Source organism: Temnothorax americanus, unplaced genomic scaffold (assembly GCF_048541705.1).
Source record: "Temnothorax americanus isolate GAGA-0224 unplaced genomic scaffold, ASM4854170v1 Scaffold26, whole genome shotgun sequence".
Lineage (NCBI taxonomy): Eukaryota > Metazoa > Arthropoda > Insecta > Hymenoptera > Formicidae > Temnothorax > Temnothorax americanus.
Window position 1 is genome coordinate 432,439 of NW_027509401.1, and position 23,277 is coordinate 455,715.

At 39.2% G+C, this 23,277-nt stretch overlaps 1 protein-coding gene and 2 pseudogenes across 4 annotated transcripts in view; 1 reads left to right on the forward strand and 2 right to left on the reverse strand.

Annotated features, from left to right (window-relative positions):
- The window catches only part of Dpp10 (Dipeptidyl peptidase 10), a 299,169-nt gene extending 281,974 nt beyond the window's left edge, over positions 1 to 17,195 (forward strand). For 2 of the 4 annotated variants that reach the window (XM_077409541.1, XM_077409543.1), the window contains one exon: positions 7,854 to 7,994. In XM_077409541.1, the coding sequence (XP_077265667.1) occupies positions 7,854 to 7,906 (53 nt within the window). In that variant the 3' untranslated portion in view covers positions 7,907 to 7,994. Of the gene's footprint in view, positions 1 to 7,853; positions 7,995 to 17,148 lie in introns of those variants that run through there. The other 2 variants (XM_077409542.1, XM_077409540.1) reach the window with 2 other exon arrangements.
- LOC143899306 (uncharacterized) lies at positions 4,323 to 5,068 on the reverse strand (annotated as a pseudogene).
- LOC143899307 (E3 ubiquitin-protein ligase RNF146-B-like) lies at positions 5,313 to 7,656 on the reverse strand (annotated as a pseudogene).
- Positions 17,196 to 23,277: the final 6,082 nt, after the last annotated feature.

The following is a 23,277-nucleotide window of genomic DNA, read 5'->3' on the forward strand; positions in this document are numbered from 1 at the left end:
AAAAAACAAAAAACAAAAAAAAATACCTTAATCTCGACGAGGGAGGGCTCCATGGCCGCGGCCCACCAACATCCGTCTCAATGCTGCCAATAGTACCTCCCGTGGATTTTGGCGGCCAGGGCGGTTGACGGGAGGAGGAGGAGAACCCGCGATTTGTACAATTCGAACCACGTCGAACACCAGCTCGTCCGCCAATCTCTCGTCCTCAGGTGTTGGACAATACGCGCGACCCTGCGCGAGGGAATCGGCGTAAAATTATGCCCGCCCGCGTCCGAGGGTCGGGGGGCCAAGAGCGTTCCGCAGCGCTCGCCCGCGTGAGATCCCGGGTGGCGTGCCCACCTGAGCTGTTGGGAACCGGGGCGCGGGTGGCTGATGCGGGGGAGCAGCGGACCTCTCCCTCCGAATCTCACTATTACTACTATCACTATCCCCTACGTTGTCAATATCAAAATCGGAATTAAAAAATTCCGCGATACTAATGTTTAGCACAGGCCGCCCGCGGGGGATAAGCCCGCGTCCACCACCGAGCGTCCGCGGGACACGCGGGAAACGCGGGAGACGCGGGGGAACAGCGGACCTCTCCTCTTGAATCTCACTTTGTGCCCGCCCGGGCCTCTCCTCCTGATCACCAGCACCAGCAAAGTCGTTCAAATTAAAGTTGTTAAAATTAGAATCGTTTAAAATATCACTTATTTTTACATATTTAGGCTCGTACGGGGGAAGATCGAACGGAGGCATCACAAAATAATTTTAGAAAATCACACAAAAAATACGGACTCGCCTAACGCGTGCACTGCTCTGCGATTGCAGTCAGAATGCCACTTTTTTTCCGTCGTGAGTAGTGATATCAATAAGAGTTTTAGGCCGAGGATCTCAGGGGGTTGAGGGGCGGCGGGGGATAGTATTTATAAACAGATGTCATTTCACACTTCAAATGCGAGCGAGCGCCTATGGCAGGCGGCTATAATTTATGACCTGCGACTAGCGTGACACCGCGGTCCTTTTCACTTTTCTTCGTAGGAAGAGCCGCTTATCGGTGTTTTGCGGCGCCATTCGGATTTGCAACACAACAATAATTTTATACAAAATATTTAGAGTTTTGAACACAGATAAGTTAGAATAAAAAAGCAACATATGAAAAAAGCTGTAAGCATAAACTGCAGTTTTATTGATATGCAATACAGACAGCCTTCGGACACCATGTCTTTGCCACGTAGCACTATCAATCACAAACAGTGCAAATTAAACAGAGATTACACGGCATTATTTGATGTAGTGGGCCTCCACACGACGCACAGAATAAACTATCGATCAGTATATAGGCGCGGGTGTCATGTTTTTGCTCAGCGTACAACATTGAGAATAATCCTCGTAATCTCACAGTGCACGATGCACAAAATTTTACATTACCAGAAGTATAATAAAAGTATGTGCAACACATCTTTTTCAATTCATCTAAGGCATTCACTTCAGCCTGGTTTAATACTCGGAAAATTACTTTCGAAACATCCTCAAACCTTTCACTGTTGTAACACGAATCGTTTGACAAAATTGCATCATCATCAGTTTCTTGTTCATGTTCTTGTTCATGTTCCTCTTCATTTACTTCCATTTCTTCAGGCTTTTTCATTTCCATCTTGATAAAAAGGGAACGTTTCTCTTACGAGGATGAACCAATTTATTTGGAGATCGAGAAAATCTTGATGCAATCGGAGATCGGCGATTCCGATTTTGCGACGGAATAGATATCGCACTACGTCGACTCTCCTCTTATACAATCTGCTACAGTTTCTCATCTGCGGTTCGCTGATTTTCACAATCTTGAATTTAGAATTACGTATCGGTTTGCAAAGTTTTGCGTACTCCCTCATATCGGTGGGCTTTGATATACAGCTCTTAAGATGGCGAACCAATTGTTGTATAAACCGCACGATCAAGCACACTAACTGACTCTCACTTCTAGTCCACAACTACTGAGCGTACTCTCAAATTCATCCTTCTATATCTCACTATTGTCACAGCGTTTGTTTAACATATCTAATTTCACAATGATCTCAGCATCCGTACGGATGCGCCTTGCAAAAAATCTACGATGTACATACAGTTTTGCACGTGTGCGATGAAATCACCGCGAGACACGTATGTTCATGAAAACGATATCGCACTATTAACTTTCAGTAGTTTAGTTTAATCCGTATAACTGCAATTGAACAGCTATCAAACTAGCTATTGAACCGCTATGAAACAGCTAAAAACAGCTAAAAACAGCTATGAAACAGCTATGAAACAGCTATGAAACAGCTAAAAACAGCTATCAAACAGCTTTTGAACAGCTATCAAACAACTAAAACAGCTATCTGAATAACTGCGATCTGTATAACTGCTATTGAACCGCTATCAAACTTCTTTTAATCAACTAAAAACAGCTTTTAAACAGCTATCAAACAACTAAAAACAACTTAAAAAACAGTTAAAAACAGCTAAAACATCTATATTATACTACAAAGTATGTGGAAAAAGGAAATAAAACATTTATATATACATATATAGTTTATTTCAAAAAATCATAATTTTTCTGGTGTCGCAACCACTAGTTAAATATTTTTAATACATTTTGCAACGCGCAATTCTTAACATGTTTTTCGCATCTTACAGTATTAGTAACATCTAGATTATTTAAAGATTCGATATCTTCGTAATCTGCATCCAAAGTCTCAATTTTTAGATTTTTTTTCGCTTTATTCTCAAGCAGATCCACCAGCCATTCTCGTTTCTGGCATCCCTTGACGTACACAAAGAGTCGACGTCTCGTCGCCCTCTCCAAGTACGGCAGATGTAATTAGATGTTTCGCCATGCTGTACTAGTTCAGTCAAATTAGACAAAAAAAAGGCTTTTGCTCGGAAGTGAAGCGGTATCAATGAAACCTTTTTAGGGTTGTTGGGGAGATGTAGAAGAGCTTATTTCTGAGTTGTCGGGTTAATCGGACCGATGCGTTTTTAAGTACATAATTTATTAACCTTTCATTTTGTAGCTTTTTTAAAGCCCTACAATTCATTTCCTGAAGACCCTAACTTAAAATCAATATTTGTCGAGTTCTAGCCGGTGAAAGTGGGAAAAAATGCATTTTGTCGCGGTTTTTTGCGTTTATCTCGTTTCCATTAATAGATAGAAATGTGCCGCCACTGACAAAGTTGTAGGGCTTAAAAAGACCTACAAAACAAAGGGTCAGTCGTTCAGATTCGTTGAAAATTGAGCCCAGGGAAGCCTCTGGAAGTCGCGCTTTTAACGCGTGCGGCGCGGCGGCGCGCCGCCGCGATGACGATCGGCCATGCGACGCACGGCGCGTATCGAGTCGAGTGCGCTCGGGACTCGCTAGAACTCGACAAATATTGATTTTAAGTTAAGATCTTCAGGAAATGAATTGTAGGGCTTTAAAAGTGCTACAAAATGAGAGGTTAGTAAATCATGTACAGTCAAAATTCGCCGAGTTATTGCAAAAAAAACAAAATTTTTCATTCCCCCTCCCCCTTTAAAAACCCATCGGTCCGATTAGCCCGACAACTCAGAAATAAGCTCTTCTACATCCCCCCAACAACCCTAAAAAGGTTCATTGATACCGCTTCACTTCCGAGCTCAATTGTCTAATTTGACTGGACTATACGGCATGTTTCCATCCTCCCATCGTAGTTTATGGTGATTTGCAATCAACCAGGAAGCGCATGACTTGTATGATTTCATTAGGAGACTCCATGGCATGGGACATGTAAAAATGTAATGTGCCAAAACGGTCCCGTTTCTCAGAACCGCCACCTCTTTCACGACAAATTTCATCCCGACGGTAAATCCTTGCAGATCGATAAACGTCGGTACAATCATGATGAAACAATGGAGCAATCTGTATCTTATCGCGGTACATCAGTGTCTCTTATATTGCAATATTTGCTGATATTGCAATTTACATAATTTTGAGCACTACGTTCGACAACGGGCAGTATTCGATTACGCGATCATGCAAGATGAGACAATAGGCAATAGTATTTGCCGGTACATTCTCTTTGCAGTCAATCTCTATTCGCACATCCACAGTGGCGCTCTTGACAGATTCGTTTCGTCGCGAGCAATCAATGACTGCAAAAGGTCCTTTTGTCAGGAATGTAACCACGGTGCAAAGCGTATCGAAGCAGTCTTATCCGTAATAAGCTTTACGAAAACGCGCATACATATCGAAAAGGACGGCGTATTGATTTTTGCCAAAATTCAGATTCATGTCATCGTACGGATAAAATTCAGAGTTTATATAAAGTTTCACGTTAAACGTTTCACGTTAAGTTAAACGTTTAATGATTGCGCGACGAGTGCGGCACGCGCATTCTTATCGAGAGTTACCGCTCTGTAATTCTAAACCGCTGACGGTGGACAAGGGAACGGTAGACAGAAGGAAAGATAATTTTAGATACAGTGATATGCATTTAATATACATTTATTTCTCATGTAATGCATTGTGTACAATATTATTTGCAGCATACGCCAACAGTTCACAATCAATAATTGAAGTCTTATCATAAAATTCACGCAAGATTCTAACTGCATTACATTTAACGGTGATACAATTTTGACGTAAAATTGTTATAAATTGTTTGAATTTTTCACTTACGCCATGAACATTTTGGCATAGTTGAAAATACACATTCTCGACGCAATGTTCTAGTTCGAACAGGAAAAGTACGGTTGACGGTTTCATGTACAAGCTGGTGTCGCACGACGTCAATTTTACAATATTTGCGTCACGTATTTTAACAAGTTCCAAATCTCGAAACGCTAGCGATGATGGTGCCGGCGACTGCACGAGTCGCTGAATACCTGCACGTTTTTCGATGAATGTCACCTATACATTGCATGAGGCAGAGTTATCCGATTGCCTCGGTTATCGCCAATAAGTATATCCACAGAGGACATAGGTCCAGCATTGATTCCAACATCCAAAAATTTATATGCGGTCGATGTCAAGGCAAATCTCTTTCCCAAAATACGAGGCGTGTAGCGGGGTTTATCAAAACTGAAAAAATACAATTATGTTTATAAAAGTTTTTTTGCACATGTATATACGAAAATTAGCGGTACTTACTCATTGTGCTGTTTCTCGAACGTGACTCGATCACACGCTGAACAATATCGTGTGCACTGTTGAACGTGATTGTGCATGCATATGCATGTATATACCCGATATCAAGTATTTGTATAATGCTGTATGAAACCAATGAATATAGTTGAGTATGTTGTTAAATATGGGTTTGGAAGTGGATCTTCGATTTTAACGGACAAATAATCCATTTTTCAAATGTTATTGTACACCCGAGACACCCTTGCACGGAGCATTTTTTCTGTCATGTTTGATATTACGTTTGTAACGTGGGTTGTATTTTCTATATATATTGACATTTCTTTTCAAAGTCAATTACGTAAATCATGCCACAGACCAAAAGTTTGCATTGCGCGTCCCCTAATTTGTAAATAGTCTCCAGATCATTGCTTGTCCTTGGATCATATTTCCACCAACCATTTTGACCTTCGTAAAACCATTGGTACTCTTCCTTGGGATGTTCCGACACCTTCTGAGGCTCCTCCACTTTCACCAGCTAAGGTCTCTCGAGAAAATCCGGTGGGATTTCTTGACGACACATCGGACACCGTTTGTTCTGATTAGGGACACCCGTTACGCACAGATAACAGTATATATGGCTGCAGGGTAATCGTGCTGGATGGATACAAGGCTGCAGTCATACTGCGCATTCTGGCACAACAGTGGGACCTTTCTTTTCCTCGGAATCCTTATCCTTCTCTTTAATGCCGCCGCCAGATTTCTCCGGCACGTCGAGCTTCGCTTGCGCCATGGCAGGACGAGTCGCGCGACCGCCGACAGGGTCAGAGTCTCATCCGACGAAACCCGATACAGCTCTCATGCATGAACGACATAGTGCAAGTGCACCACCCGTTGAATAATAAAAAAAAAATAATACGCACTCTTTTGTATGTAAATTTAGTGCAACGATTTCCTCACGCGACACTATTCTTTCAATGACTTCTTTACGACCATCTTCTTCATCGCTGAAGTAATCACTGTCGTCCGTTAACGCGTGATCCATATCGGAATTATTGTCATCTCGCTATACTTTTTTCCAATCGATGTACCGACGCGTAGACTTTCATATCACAGACTGTGATTTTGACTCGCTTCATTCTTTCTTATATACTTTTTCTATTGCCTTTTCCTCTCGTTCCAACTAGAGCATCGCGTATCGTTTCTTCTGTTTTAGTGCATGGTGTGCATACACTGCAAATTTTGCAATTTTGCATAAGTCAATGGAGCAATATTGTTTTCAAGAACATGTCGCGACATGTCTCGTGACGATTTCATCGAACACGTGCAAAACTGCAAATTTTGCAAATAGCGCCGATGTATGGCTGTTGCAATTATACAGATCAAATCACCGAAAGTCAATGGTATGATATCGTTTTCAAGAACATACGTGTCTCGCAATGATTTCATCGAACACGTGCAAAACTGCAAATCGTACATTTTTCGATAAAAAAGCAAACGATGCATTATTAGTAGGATATAAAATGACGAATCTGGGGGATACGCTCAGTAGTCGAGAATTGGAAGTCGTGAGTACAACAAATTGTGTTAGAAAAAAGATCGTGTAATAACATGTGTTTTGTAGAAATACCGCGAAAAATTAAATTGAAGAGAGCGGTGATAAACGTGCAATCAATAGACAATGCATGTTTCGCATGGTCAGTGGTGGCTGCTCTGCATCCAGCCCAAAGAAATGCAGAACGGGAATCGTCGTATCCACATTACACGTCGGTGCTAAATCTTACGGACATTGAGTTTCCACTGACGTTAAATCAAATTAAAAATTTTGAAAATCACAACGACATTTCCATTAACGTGTTTAGCATCGAAAAAAAAACAAGGAACTTGCAATCCTGCCAATACGGGTTACCGATCGAAAGATGGACAGACATGTAAATGTCCGTGCATGACGATAACGTAAGACATTTTGCATGGATTAAGAACCTATCCAGTAACATCCAGTTTTAACTGACTTTAACTGAGAAAAACTGGTTGTTACTGGGCCGTACCGCTCAAGGCCTAGAGCAGAACCGAGGTTACTACGGCAATTGTGAAAATAATTCGAGACGGCGGGAGATGCCTGAAAAATCTGCAGATTGACAAGGGGAAAGACTTTTACATCGCAAACGTGCAGTCACTTTTGAAGAAACATAATATCAATCACTATTCGACCTATTCCGTAATGAAAACATCGATCGTCGAACGATTCAATCGCACGCTCAAGAACGACATGTGGAAAATGTTTACGCGCAATGGAAATTACAAATGGATTGACTTGCTGCCGGGTTTCGTATCGAATTACAACGCGCGAAAACATCGAATTATCGGCATGCGACCCATCGATGTTACCCCCGCGATCGCCGACAAGCTCCTAACAACGGTGTACAGCCACGTAAAGATCGCTGCTCCCGCGCGATTCAAAGTGGGCGACTTAGTACGCGTGAGTAAATTCAAGACAATCTTCGAAGATCCACTTCCAAACCCATATTTAACAACATACTCAACTATATTCATTGGTTTCATACAGCATTATACAAATACTTGATATCGGGTATATACATGCATATGCATGCACAATCACGTTCAACAGTGCACACGATATTGTTCAGCGTGTGATCGAGTCACGTTCGAGAAACAGCACAATGAGTAAGTACCGCTAATTTTCGTATATACATGTGCAAAAAAACTTTTATAAACATAATTGTATTTTTTCAGTTTTGATAAACCCCGCTACACGCCTCGTATTTTGGGAAAGAGATTTGCCTTGACATCGACCGCATATAAATTTTTGGATGTTGGAATCAATGCTGGACCTATGTCCTCTGTGGATATACTTATTGGCGATAACCGAGGCAATCGGATAACTCTGCCTCATGCAATGTATAGGTGACATTCATCGAAAAACGTGCAGGTATTCAGCGACTCGTGCAGTCGCCGGCACCATCATCGCTAGCGTTTCGAGATTTGGAACTTGTTAAAATACGTGACGCAAATATTGTAAAATTGACGTCGTGCGACACCAGCTTGTACATGAAACCGTCAACCGTACTTTTCCTGTTCGAACTAGAACATTGCGTCGAGAATGTGTATTTTCAACTATGCCAAAATGTTCATGGCGTAAGTGAAAAATTCAAACAATTTATAACAATTTTACGTCAAAATTGTATCACCGTTAAATGTAATGCAGTTAGAATCTTGCGTGAATTTTATGATAAGACTTCAATTATTGATTGTGAACTGTTGGCGTATGCTGCAAATAATATTGTACACAATGCATTACATGAGAAATAAATGTATATTAAATGCATATTACTGTATCTAAAATTATCTTTCCTTCTGTCTACCGTTCCCTTGTCCACCGTCAGCGGTTTAGAATTACAGAGCGGTAACTCTCGATAAGAATGCGCGTGCCGCACTCGTCGCGCGATCATTAAAGTTTAACTTAACGTGAAACGTTTAACGTGAAACTTTATATAAACTCTGAATTTTATCCGCACGATGACATGAATCTGGATTTTGGCAAAAATCAATACGCCGTCCTTTTCGATATGTATGCGCGTTTTCGTAAAGCTTATTACGGATAAGACTGCTTCGATACGCTTTGCACCGTGGTTACATTCCTGACAAAAGGACCTTTTGTAGTCATTGATTGCTCGCGACAAAACGAATCTGTCAAGAGCGCCACTGTGGATGTGCAAATAGAATTTGACTGCAAAGAGAATGTACCGGCAAATACTATTGCCTATTGTCTCATCTTGCATGATCGCGTAATCGAATACTGCCCGTTGTCGAACGTAGTGCTCAAAATCATTTAAATTGCAATATCAGCAGATATTGCAATATAAGAGACACTGATGTACCGCGATAAGATACAGATTGCTCCATCGTTTCGTCATGATCGTACCGACGTTTATCGATCTGCAAGGATTTACCGTCGGGATGAAATTTGTCGTGATAGAGGTGGCGGTTCTGAGAAACGGGACCGTTTTGGCACATTACATTTTTACATGTCCCATGCCATGGAGTCTCCTCATAAAATCCTACAAGTCATGCGCTTCCTGGTTGATTGCAAATCACCATGGACTACAATGGGAGGATGGAAACATGCCGTACAGCATGGCGAAACATCTAATTACATCGGCCGTACTTGGAGAAGGCGACAAGACGTCGACTCTTGTGTACGTCAAGGGATGCCAGAAACGAGAATGGCTGGTGGATCTGCTTGAGAATAAAGCGAGAAAAAAATCTAAAAATTGAGACTTTGGATGCAGATTACGAAGATATCGAATCTTTAAATAATCTAGATGTTACTAATACTGTAAGATGCGAAAAACATGTTAAGAATTGCGCGTTGCAAAATGTATTAAAAATATTTAACTGGTGGTCGCAACACCAGAAAAATTATGATTTTTTGAAATAAACTATATATGTATATATAAATGTTTTATTTTCTTTCCCACATACTTTGTAGTATAATATAGATGTTTTAGCTGTTTTTAGCTGTTTTTTAGTTGTTTTTAGTTGTTTGATTGCTGTTTAAAAGCTGTTTTTAGTTGTTTAAAAGAAGGTTGATAGCGGTTCAATAGCAGTTATACAGATCGCAGTTATACAGATAGCTTAGTGATTCGGTATGAGACTGTCAAGCATCTCGCTCGATTTTCTTTGCATTTATTATTCAGTTAAAGATCTTGTCTCGATCGTTTAACATGAAGTTTTATATTTGTCTCAAAATCAAGAAAACAAAAAAACATCAAGTGAGACAAAACGAGAATCTTGAAATCTCGCTTGAAATATATGCTTATATACAGGCTGGGGCTACACTATGCGCGTTTTCGCAAATCGGATTCGCGAATCGTGCATTTGTATACCATGTGTGCTTAGCATGAATAGTATACAAATGCACGATTCGCGAATCCAATTCGCAAAACCGGACATAGTGTAGCCCCAGCCTAAGAGACAACGCATATTTAATTAATTAATAACGAATTATTGATAATTATTAATTTATTATTAATTAATTTATTATTAATTAATTTATTATTTTTAATTGATCACTAAAGATTCAACCGATATTTATTAAACAGGACTGTTGCAAACTCCGCGTGAAAAATCAATCAGTCAAATAAATGATCGTAAATTAAATCAATGGCGCCATCCCGTTGCGATAAACGAAGAAACATGTTTGGCGGTGATTTCGCTCGCTTTCACGAATCTTTTGTATACTAAAAAAAAAATGTAAACGAGGTGACCCTCGCTCGACAATGAATCTCGCGTGATTTCATGTAGCTAGACGTGATTGACTCGCGTGAATTAATTGTCCTGACGGGAACACTAAAGCGCGGGAGCGAGGCGATTCTGGAGCCCAGAAAGATTTTGTCAAGCGAACCCGTCGGATACGCGGAAACTTCTCAATCCCGCTGTTCGTAGTCATCGCGCAGCACCGCGAGTTTTTGGCGCACTTTTCAGAGCGCGGTCCGACGAATTCCGTCTCGAGCGGACTTCCAACGGCGAGAATCGCGAGCCGAATCGAATTACACGACGTTGGATAGCGATTTCGACCATCGCATTGTTGCTCGCGCAAGTCCATATCGAGACAAAATTCAGGTCCTTTGAGCCGGATCGGAATACGATGCTTTCGGACTTAACTTTGAAAAAGTTCAGTGACTCTCAACGTACAGTCACTCTCAAGTTCAATGACTGGTGAAATTTCATTTTGCCAAGCAACTTTAACCGATCTCCGTGCTGCTTAATCGTGCCGATTGTGCGCGGAACAATCATCTATTGACTCTCAATAGAAAGTGATAAGCTGATTTGTCATAATAAATGAATAATTATCACATATCACTATCATTATTATTATCCTGTGAGTCCGAACCGATTTACTTCCGTCGACTAATTTATGTCGTGAGAATCTGCCGCCGAGCTTCATGCGTTGCGCGACACCGCCGATAGATTTATTTCAGCTCTGAAGTGTCTCGGGCGATCGCAAGACGAAATTCTCAGTAATATTCTAATTTAATTTAATTTTAATTAATTCATTATTTATTATTTATTTATTTATTTTTATTTATTAAAGCCAATAACGCGACTACCTCTGACACTTCAGAGCTGACATGTACTTTGTGTAAAAAAACATTATCTTAATAAACGTCGGATAGCGATTTCGATCATCGCATCGTTGCTCGCGCGAGCCCAGAGACAAGAACCTTTATTAAACATTAAACATTTAAACATTTATTTATTAAACATTTTTTTCCATTTCTTTCTCTCTCTCTCTCTTTTTTGTTACTTTTGAGTTTTGCGATTATTTTTGAAGATAGGCTGCAAGTGAGCCACGAATTTAATCATAATAAGCTTCGTGCTGATTCGTTGTTGAGTCGATTACGATGTTTACGTATTACTAACGATGCCTTTGAAAAGAAACTTTCCACGGGAACGGATGTAGCCTGAATGCTGAAGAAATCTCTTGCCATCGAAGCCAATATGGGAAATTGCTTCTCATGTTGACACCACCATAAAAGAATATTTTCGTTTTTATCAGCTCGTTGAAGGCGTAAATAATCGTCCAATTCTTTTCGCCAATTTGTACTTAGGATCTGATCAGATGTATTTGATTCAAAAAGCAATCTTAAATCCAATATATCATCCGGTGTATTAGTAGGAGCACTTTCAAAAGTTATCTCAAAATTTGTGTGTGATGTATCAAGACTGATGGTTTGAGCAACTATTTTAGGTTTGTAGTATTTAGTCCGATATATTAGTTCAAATTGTTTTATCGATTCTTTAGCCATTTCTCTGCCCCATGTCGTTCGTTGGAAAGTTTCGACTTTATGTCGCGGATCGAGGATAAGAATTACGCAATAAATCCAATTAGATTTCGTGTAATGTTTAACTAATTTGTTTCGGGCCTCAATAACTGTTTGGCGAACAATTCTTATAACACAACTATCTGTTGGTTCTTGATGCGATAAAATAAACTTTTCTAGCTTATCGAGCATCATATTGATACCAATTACAACGAGCGGTAACGTTGCGTACTTTTCGCCACCAAGAGCAGTGGATAGAACTTTAAAATCTCGTAAGAATTTGATCAGCTCGGTTAAAAGAGACCATTCCATTGCTGATAAAAAATAGATATTTAAAATTTCGTTATTTTCACACAACAAATTTAGAGCCTGTCTCATCTGGAGCGCCGAGTCAATCATATCGCAAACCAAATTCCATCGTGTAGCTACTCCGAGATTTGGCTTGTTGTTTCGCAACATGATTTCAGCTTGTTCGTCCACTGCTCTGAATATTTTATTTTTCGAAAAAGATTTTTAAGTTTTGTAAGTGTCCTTGTAGCCTTGTACCATTGTCAGAAGAAATTTCTTCGTCATCGTCGAATTCTTCATCCGTATTTTCGTCTACTTCATCGATATTTGATTGTATTATTCTGAGCATATCATTAACAGCTAAGTTTATAATGTGAGCAAAACATCGAAAATGTTGATTAATTGGGTCGAAATTAATATCCTCAGCAGACATGAGTGTCGCCAGCTCTGTCATGAACTTTGTATTTGCCGATGCATTATCGAGGGTTATATACCTTGAATTTTTGAAAGAAGATTCCATTTCTTCAAGCTGTTGTAGAAGATTTCGGCAATGTCTCGACCAGAGTGTCGACCATATGAAGGTATAAAATCTACAACGAGAGCGTGGATGTTCCACTCATCGTCGATAAAATGAGCGGTCACTCCGTAATATGACTTATTAGCTATCGACGTCCAGCCATCAACAGTGAAAGATATATTTGAAACGTAATTATGCAATATTTCGAACACTACTTTCTGCATTTTAACAAATCGTTTAAGAGTTTTGCATCGAATTCCATCATGCTTCGGGATATTCACGTTGGGACAAAGATAGTGAAATAAATCTTGAGTTGATTAGTCGTCGAAGAAACTAAAAGGGATATATTTTTTCGCAGCTCAGTCAATCAGCATAGTATCAAATTTTTCTTGCGAGAAAATTATTTGACCTTTGATTCTGTTCTAAAAATACATCAACAATATTTTTGTACTATACGAACAATATGAATAAACAAGACAAATAATACGAATGTATGATTAGGATAATTGTCTTGCCATTGTTCCAACAAAAAATAACCCTATATACTGTTCGAAAAATATATCAACAAACATACATTGTTGGAAAATTTCTGTAGGTTTGTTAAAAAAGGCGTTTGTTAAAATTTTTGTGTAAAGTAATCAACACATACATGTGTAGATTTAACATATGCCTGCTATGTTAATTGAACTTAACAAATTTAAAATGTAAAATTATTAAATAAATTAAAAGAATATGTTAAAGTAACACAATTTGAACGTATTTATTAAATGTGTTAAAATTTACAGAAAAAGAGTGTTGATTTTATCTTACAATCTTAACTTCAACATAAAAGTTATGTTAATTGTACACATAATTAACATCAAATTACGATCAGAATTACATTTCTTTTCTATTAAAATATTTTAACATAATATATCCATAACACATCCATATTATGTTAAATTAACACACAAATTTGAGTGGACTGTTTGGGACATGCGATTTATGTTATATTTAACACAAATTTTTCAACAGTGTACATATATAGCACGCCGTTTTAGTTTTTAATGGCATCAATAATATTTTACATAATAGAAAAGTTTCAAAAAATAATTGTCTTGAGAAAAATAGCGATTCTTACTAATGATTTTAAATTATGTCGAACCTAATAAAAATTGGATGAATTAAAATTATGTCGGGACATAAAAATAATTCCGAATTTTTATTATGTTCCGACATCATTGTAATTCTTCCAATTAAAATTATATTGGAACATAAAAATTGTACGGCAAGCCGTTTTACTTCTTAATAGCATAATAAATATTCTATTTAATATAAAAAATCAAAAAATAATAGACTTAAAAAAAATCACAATGAATTAAAATTATGTCAAAACAATATAAAAATTCGGAATTATTTTTGTGTCAATATAATTTTAATTTATCCAATTTTTATGATGTCGCGACATAATTTTAATTCATCAAATTAAAAGTTAATATACATAATAAAAATTGGATGGCACACCGTTTTATTTTTCAATAGCATAAATAATATTTTACACAATATAAAAGTTTCAAAAAATAATTGTCTTGAGAAAAATAGCGATTCTTACTAATGAATTAAATTTATGTCAAACATAATAAAAATTGGATGAATTAAAATTATGTCTGGATATCATAAAAATTAGATGAATTAAAATTATATCGATACATCATAAAAATTGTATAAATTAAAAAATTATGTCAACACATCATAAAAATTGTATGAATTAAAATGATGTCGACATCATAAAAATGGAATGAATTAAAATTATGTCGATACGTAAAAATAATTCCGAATTTTTATGTGGTGTCTCGACATAATTTTAATTTATTTAATTTTTATGATGTCGAGAGAGACATAATTTTCATTCATACAATTTTTATGATGTAGACATAATTTTAATTCATACAATTTTTATTATGTCTCGACATAATTTTAATTCATTCCATTTTTATGATGTGTCGATACAATTTTAATTCCGGAGCTGGTGAGATTTTCATCTCACAATATTGGCAAAATTGAGTAAGTAGCGCCAACAGTTCTTACAGCTTGAATTCGATGTCTACGTATCACAGGTTGCCGACGACGAGGTCCAGATAGTGCGCTCTGTAGTTTTCGGTGTCCAGGTGTATTAATACTTTGAATTTGATGTCTACGTGTCCCAGATTGCCGATGACGACGTCCAAATAATGCGCTTCGTAGTTTTCGGTGTCCAGATGTATTAATACTTTAAATTCGATGTCTAAATGTTTCAGGTTGCTGATGACGACGTCCAGATAATGCGTTCCGTAGTTTTCAGTGTCTAGGTGTATTAATACCTCGTCATCGGCAATCTGGAACACGTAGACATCGAATTCAAAGTATTATCACACCTAAACACCAAAAACTACGCAGCGCACTATCTGGACTTCGTCATCGGCGACCTGGGACACGTAGACATCGAATTCAAGCTGTAGGAACTGTTGGCGCTACTTACTCAATGCTGCCAATATTGCTCTGGCCGAGTTCAGTATGAAATCATCATCCTCTAGAATCACTTTCTTCGCGCCGGACGTGCTTTCCGCGTGAAAGTTTCATCGCGTGCGTTTCAACTGGCGAGAAAGCTCGTCGTGCGCTTAGAAAAAATTCCGCTTTTTCGGATCCTAGTGTCCAAGAATTTTACATCTCGCGAAGAAAACACCTCTATGAAGTTGGCCGGACAACTTCAACGTATCGAACTTTCATTAATTGGAATCGATTGGTGGTCGTTTGGTGGTCTTTGGTAGTTTAGTCCGATCGTTTGGTGGTTAGTCGTTTTCCTGTAAAATAAAAATAAAATTTTCGGTGTAAAGTTAGCCGGACAATTTTTAATTTTCAACCAATTTAACTTTTTTATAGCTCATTCGACGCAGAATAATGCCGGACATATCACCTCTGTGCCACTAGTCGGAACAATTGTATTTATCACCCAAGTTGACTTTGATAGGGCTCAATCGACGCGGAATCGTTTGGTGGTCACGAATATCGTAATTAAAACGTTTGGTGGTCAATGGTTTTCCTAAAAAATAGAAAAAACCGTACTCTCACGCTATTGGTCGCATGACTCTGTGACGTTGGCTCGGTAATTTGATGGATAAACATTATTTATCAATCAAATTGACTTTCATACAGCTCAATCGACGCGGAATCGTTTGGTGGTCACAAATATTGTCATTAAAACGTTTGGTGGTCAATGGTTTTTCTGAGATATAGAAAAAACCGTACTCTCACGCCATTGGTCGCATGACTCCGTGACGTTGGCTCGGTAATTTGATGGATATAAACATTATTTATCAATCAAATTGACTTTCATACGGCTCAATCGACGCGGAATTGTTTGGTGGTCACGAATATCGTCATTAAAACATTTGGTGGTCAATATCGTTTTCCTAAGAAATAGATAAAACTCGTCGTACTCTCACGCCATTGGCCGTACGACTCCGTGACGTTAGCTCGATAATTTGATGGATAAACATTATTTATCAATCGAATTGACTTTTATACGGCTCAATCGACGCGGAATCGTTTGGTGGTCACGAATATTGTCATTAAAACGTTTGGTGGTCAATCGTTTTCCTAAGAAATAGATAAAACCGTACTCTCACGCCATTGGTCGTATGCGACTCTGTGCTATTATAGTCATACGACCAATGGCGTGAGCGCACGGTATTTTCTATTTCTTAGAAAAACCATTGACCAACAAACGTTTTAATGACGATATTCGTGACCACCAAACGATTGAGCCGTATGAAAGTCAATTTGATTGATAAATAATGTTTATCCATCAAATTACCGAGCCAACATCACGGAGTCATGCGACCAATGGCGTGAGAGTACGGTTTTTTCTATATCTCAGAAAAACCATTGATCACCAAACGTTTTAATGACAATATTTGTGACCACCAAACGATTCCGCGTCGATTGAGCCGTATGAAAGTCAATTTGATTGATAAATAATGTTTATCCATCAAATTACCGAGCCAACGTCACGGAGTCATGCGACCAATAGCGTGAGAGTACAGTTTTTTCTATATCTCAGAAAAACCATTGTCCACCAAACGTTTTAATTACGATATTCGTGACCACCAAACGATTCCGCGTCGATTGAGCCCTATCAAAGTCAATTTGGGTGATAAATACAATTGTTCCGATTAGTGGCACAGAGGTGATATGTCCGGCATTATGCGCATACGGTTTTTTCTATTTTCTGGGAAAACGGTTGACCACCAAACGTTTTTATGATGATATTCGTGACCACCAAACGATTCCGCGTCGAATGAGCTATAAAAAAGTTAAATTGGTTGAAAATTAAAAATTGTCCGGCTAACTTTACACCGGAAACTTTATTTTTATTTTACAGGAAAACGACTAATCACCAAACGATCGGACTAGACTACCATAGACCACCAAACGACCACCAATCGATTCCAATTAATGAAAGTTCGATACGTTGAAGTTGTCCGGCCAACTTCATAGAAGTGAAAACTAGAAAGGAAATCTGAGAGAGAAAGATTATCGTGATCACGAAGGCGTACAGCTGGGATAATCGTGTAAACTAGAAAGAGAATCTGAGAGAGAAAGATTATCGTGATCACGATGGCGTACAGCTGGGATAATCGTGTTAATTTCATAGTAAAATTTCTGTACGGTTAGTAAATGCAGAGGATATTGCGAGGGTAGTCAGGATAGAGTCAGGGGCGGACAACAATTAGATAGACGATGTGATTGTACACGAAAAAGCGGCACATACGCGCTGCGAAATCGCGATATCGAAAATTAAAAATAAATGGTGATTTTTTCTGCAAAAAATAAGTAAAAAGTTCAAAATAAACAAATTTCTTTCGTATAAAGCTTTGTTTTATGCGAAAAAATTATAAAATTTCTATAAAAGGTATTTATAACAAAGTAAATGTTCCTCTGTTAAATATATGTGTCGTGCAAATGCGTCCTCTTGCCAATGTCTTATCTCGTCATATCTTGTATGTTCTCCCTTTATTCGTTTGTGTAAATCTCGTGAAATGGTAATTGGTGGTAATACAATATGCGTACAAGGGGTGTCTTCCGATAAGTATAAAATAAATGTATCTCGATAGAATTGACAGAACGAAGAAAGTGTAAAACGTGATTTTTTTTGTTATTTGTCACATAGACTGTAATGATAGATGATATAATGATTAAGAAGAAAATATCTCTTTTAATTTTTCAACATGCTATTAAAAAATAAAACGGCGTTCCATATATACATACATTTAACATTAGTAAATTTTTGATCGCGATTTACTTTAATTATCTCAGTTTTAAAACGGTAAATATTTCACGAGACAACTACCTCTTAATACGAACAATATAAAAATAATTTAATAAAATAAATACCTTATAAAAAAAATGCCTTGATATACAATTATAAAATACCTTATTTGATGTTCCTGCATCTGTATCATAAATTTCTTTATACAATTCAGTATGTTCTCGTTCTAAATGTCTTTTCAGTCCGGTCGTATTTCCATTCGTCATTTTTATAATTTTTATGCTTTCAGTGCATAATTTACACGTAGCGAATTTCTTATTATTTTCATCAACTGTATTCGTTTCATACTTTGACCAGACATTATAAGTTGACCTTATGACTGAACGATCGAGAATCTCGTATATCAAGAAACTAAGGAAACGAGATCGAGACGAGATTTTATATTCATACTATCAAGCTTCGATATTAGATCAAAATTCAAGCGTATGAGAAAAGTCTCGACATCGCCATTTTCTTGTTTTGTCTCGCTTGCCGAATCACTAAGATAGCTGTTTTAGTTGTTTAATAGCTGTTCAAGAGCTGTTTGATAGCTGTTTTAGCTGTTTCATAGCGGTTCAATAGCTGTTTTTAGCTGTTTCATAGCTGTTTGATAGCTGTTTGAAAGCTGTTTTTAGCTGTTTTTAGCTGTTTCATAGCGGTTAAATAGCTGGTTTGATAGCTGTTCAATTGCAGTTATACAGATTAAACTAAACCACTGAAAGTTAATGGTGCGGATATCGTTTTCATGAACATACGTGTCTCGCGGTGATTTCATCGCACACGTGCAAAACTGTACATCGTAGATTTTTCGCAAAGCGCATCCGTACGGATGCTGAGATCATTGTGAAATTAGATATGTTAAACAAACGCTGTGACAATAGTGAGATATAGAAAGATGAATTTGAGAGTACGCTCAGTAGTTGTGGACTAGAAGTGAGAGTCAGTTAGTGTGCTTGATCGTGCGGTTTATACAACAATTGGTTCGCCATCTTAAGAGCTGTATATCAAAGCCCACTGATATGAGGGAGTACGCAAAACTTTGCAAACCGATACGTAATTCTAAATTCAAGATTGTGAAAATTAGCGAACTGCAGATGAGAAACTGTAGCAGATTGTATAAGAGGAGAGTCGACGTAGTGCGATATCTATTCCGTCGCAAAATCGGAATCGCCGATCTCCGATCGCATCAAGATTTTCTCGATCTCCAAATAAATTGGTTTATCCTCGTAAGAAAAACGTTCCCTTTTTATCAAGATGGAAATGAAAGGGCCTGAAGAGATGGAAGTAAATGAAGAGGAACATGAACAAGAACATGAACAAGAAACTGATGATGATGCAATTTTGTCAAACGATTCGTGTTACAACAGTGAAAGGTTTGAGGATGTTTCGAAAGTAATTTTCCGAGTATTAAACCAGGCTGAAGTGAATGCCTTAGATGAATTGAAAAAGATGTGTTGCACATACTTTTATTATACTTCTGGTAATGTAAAATTTTGTGCATCGTGCACTGTGAGATTACGAGGATTATTCTCAATGTTGTACGCTGAGCAAAAACATGACACCCGCGCCTATATACTGATCGATAGTTTATTCTGTGCGTCGTGTGGAGGCCCACTACATCAAATAATGCCGTGTAATCTCTGTTTAATTTGCACTGTTTGTGATTGATAGTGCTACGTGGCAAAGACATGGTGTCCGAAGGCTGTCTGTATTGCATATCAATAAAACTGCAGTTTATGCTTACAGCTTTTTTCATATGTTGCTTTTTTATTCTAACTTATCTGTGTTCAAAACTCTAAATATTTTGTATAAAATCATTGTTGTGTTGCAAATCCGAATGGCGCCGCAAAACACCGATAAGCGGCTCTTCCTACGAAGAAAAGTGAAAAGGACCGCGGTGTCACGCTAATCGCAGGTCATAAATTATAGCCGCCTGCCATAGGCGCTCGCTCGCATTTGAAGTGTGAAATGACATCTGTTTATAAATACTATCCCTCCCCCGGCCCCTCACCCCCCTGAGATCCTCGGCCTAGAACTCTTATTGATATCACTACTCACGACGGAAAAAAAGTGGCATTCTGACTGCAATCGCAGAGCAGTGCACGCGTTAGACGAGTCCGTATTTTTTGTGTAATTTTTTAAAATTATTTGGTGATGCCTTTGTACGATCTTCCCCCGTACGAGCCTAAATATGTAAAAATAAGTGACATTTTAAACGATTTTAATTTTAACGACTTTAATTTGAACGACTTTGCTGGTGCTGGTGATCAGGAGGAGAGGCCCGCTGCTCTCCCGCGTCTCCCGCGTTTCCCGCGTATCTCGCGGACGCTCGGTGGCGGACGCAAGCTTATCCCCCACGGGCGGCCTGTGCTAAACATTAGTATCGCGGAATTTTTAAATTCCGATTTTGATATTGACAACTTAGAGGATAGTGATAGTAGTGATAGTGAGATTCGGGAGGAGAAGTCCGCTGCTCCCCCGCGTCAGCCACCCGAGCTTCGGCTCCCAACAGCTCAGGTGGGCACGCCATCCGGGATCTCACGCGGGCGAGCGCTGCGGAACGCTCTCGGCCTCCCGGCTCTCGGACGCGGGCGGGCACAAAGTGAGATTCAAGAGAAGAGGTCCGCTGCTCCTCGGCGTCTCCCGCGTTTCCCGCGTATCCCGCGGACGCTCGGTGGTGGACGCGGGCTTATCCCCCGCGGGTGGCCTGTGCTAAACATTAGTATCGCGGAATTTTTTAATTCCGATTTTAATATTGACAACTTAGAGGATAGTGATAGTAGTAATAGTGAGATTCGGGGGGAGAGGTCCGCTGTTCTTCCGCGTCAGCCACCCGCGCGCCGGCTCCTAACAGCTCAGGTGAGCACGCCACCCGGGATCTCACGCGGGCGAGCGCTGCGGAACGGTCTTGGCCTCCCGGCCCTCGGACGCGAGCGGGCACAATTTTACGCCGATTCCCTCGCGCAGGGTTGCGCGTATCGTCCAACACCTGAGGACGAGAGTTTGGCGGACAAGCTGGTGTTCGACGTGGTTCAAATCGTACACATCGCGGGTTCTCCTCCTCCTCCCGTCAACCGCCCTGGCCGCCCAAATCCACGGGAGGCACTATTGGCAGCATTGAGATGGATGTCGGTGGGCCGCGGCCATGGAGCCCTCCCTCGTCAAGATTAAGGTATTTTCTTTTTTGTTCTTTTACCTAAAAATTAATAATGTAGGAGCGAGAGAGAGACCGCGCGCGAGAAAGAGATAACGCGAACGGGGGGATGGGAGCGAGAGAGACAGCGGCTCTTCCTAGAAAAAACATGAAGAGGACTCCGCAACGGTTAAATCGTCATTGGTGACAAATTTTATCAATTGTTTACTTCGGCTATTTTATCTTTAAACCGTCGTCGGACCATCGACGCTCGCTTTTGTAGTGAGACGCCGTAACCGAATGGCGCCTCGCATGTTCTAGAAATTTGAGATTATTGCAGATTCAAGTGTCTAACTCGCTGTTTTGTTTATATTTGCCGATAAGATTCCAGCAGCCGAACGGCGCCTTTGTAATACCCCTGCGCCGATAAAGTGACGACTCCCCCCCCTGCGGACCACCCTTGGCGTAGAACGCGGACACCTACCCCCCTCCTCGGCGGTACCCCTTGTCAATACAATATGTTTATTAATATTTAATAAACATGTCCCGACACGCTCGTCTACCCCCCCCCGCTTCCCCCCTGCTCCCCCCCTCACCTACGAATGCCCCCCTCCCCGCTCCCCCTCGCCATCGAGTCCCCCCCGCCCCGCTCCCCCTTGCCATCGAGTCCCCCCCGCCCTACTCCCCCCTCGCCAACGAGTCCTCCCCGCCCCGCTCCCCCCTCGGATCTCCTGGAACAGAACTGTCAAAACATCTACTATTGTGTATATATAAATATCTTTGGAGTCTATTGTGAAATATATAATTGTATATATATGAGTATCTGTAGAGTCAATTCGCAAGTCTGCAGTCAAAAGTAAATCCATGATTTATTCTTTGTTGGATGGCAAAAACGAACCAAGTCAGTTGTTAAAAGCGTTAAATCTTAGGTCAATCAGCGGTGTGGTCAAGTTTATAGTACGTTAATTACAGAATTAAGTCGTGGTCCGATGTCTCGCGCTCTCACGGTCGATGTTATCTACTTTGTGTCTCAAAAACTAATATTATTAAATGAACTGTTGATTTGACATCCTTTGTTATGCTCGATTGTTGGCCTTTATTCCCATTGTACTTAAAGGGAACTACCACAACTGTCCGGCTCTGATTTGAATTTCCTTTAAGTATGTCGTTAAACACAAAAATCCAACAGACACGTATTTTTTTATAAGGGCTCTAATTCATCTTTAGGGGGTGAAACATTTCTTCGAAAAAATCGGTTTTTCTCTTTCGGGCCGAATATCTCCGAAACTATAAAAGATAGAAAACTTTTCCAAAATGGAAATTAAATGGCTTTAAATGTACTTTGAAACAATGACAAAATATTTTTTTTATTTTTTTTATTTTTAAATATACCCCAGCCACCAATACATTTTTTTCAAAATTTAAAAAAATTTTTATTACCAAATAAGAGGTTATTTTTTAACAAATTTAACTATATGTGATAAAGTTATGTTACGATAAACCATTTTCAAGAATTAATTACAAACGCCTCCGTATATACGCTATCCATGCTCATCCGTACTATGTGCGTAAATAATTGTTGTCAAAACAGGGAGTTCCCCCGTAGCCCTCGGCGGGGGAACAGGTGGATCATAGTAAGGAAGTTAAGAGTGTCTGGAAGAGTGTAATAGGGAGTAGGCGGATGGAAGAAGAGTAGCGGAGAGTGTGAGGAAGGCAAAGAGAAAATGTAGGAAATGGAAGCGAGAAAAAAGGCGAAGCAGGGCAAGAGAACCCTGGTAACCATCTTCGATAGAAAACGATAAAAAAATTTCTTATCGTTTTTAATACGGTTAGTGAATCGTTTATTTACGGTACTCTATCAGAAACTCACGTTACAAAATACTTGGGATCCTATCGTAAATGTCTTATCAGCTATACATCAGTTTTTATCGTTTTTAATATGGTTAGTGAATAGTTTATTTACGGTATTCTATCAGAAACTCACGTTACAAAATACTTGGAATCTTATCGTAAATATCTTCTCAGCTGCACATCAGTTTCTATCGTTTTTAATATATGGTTAGTGAATC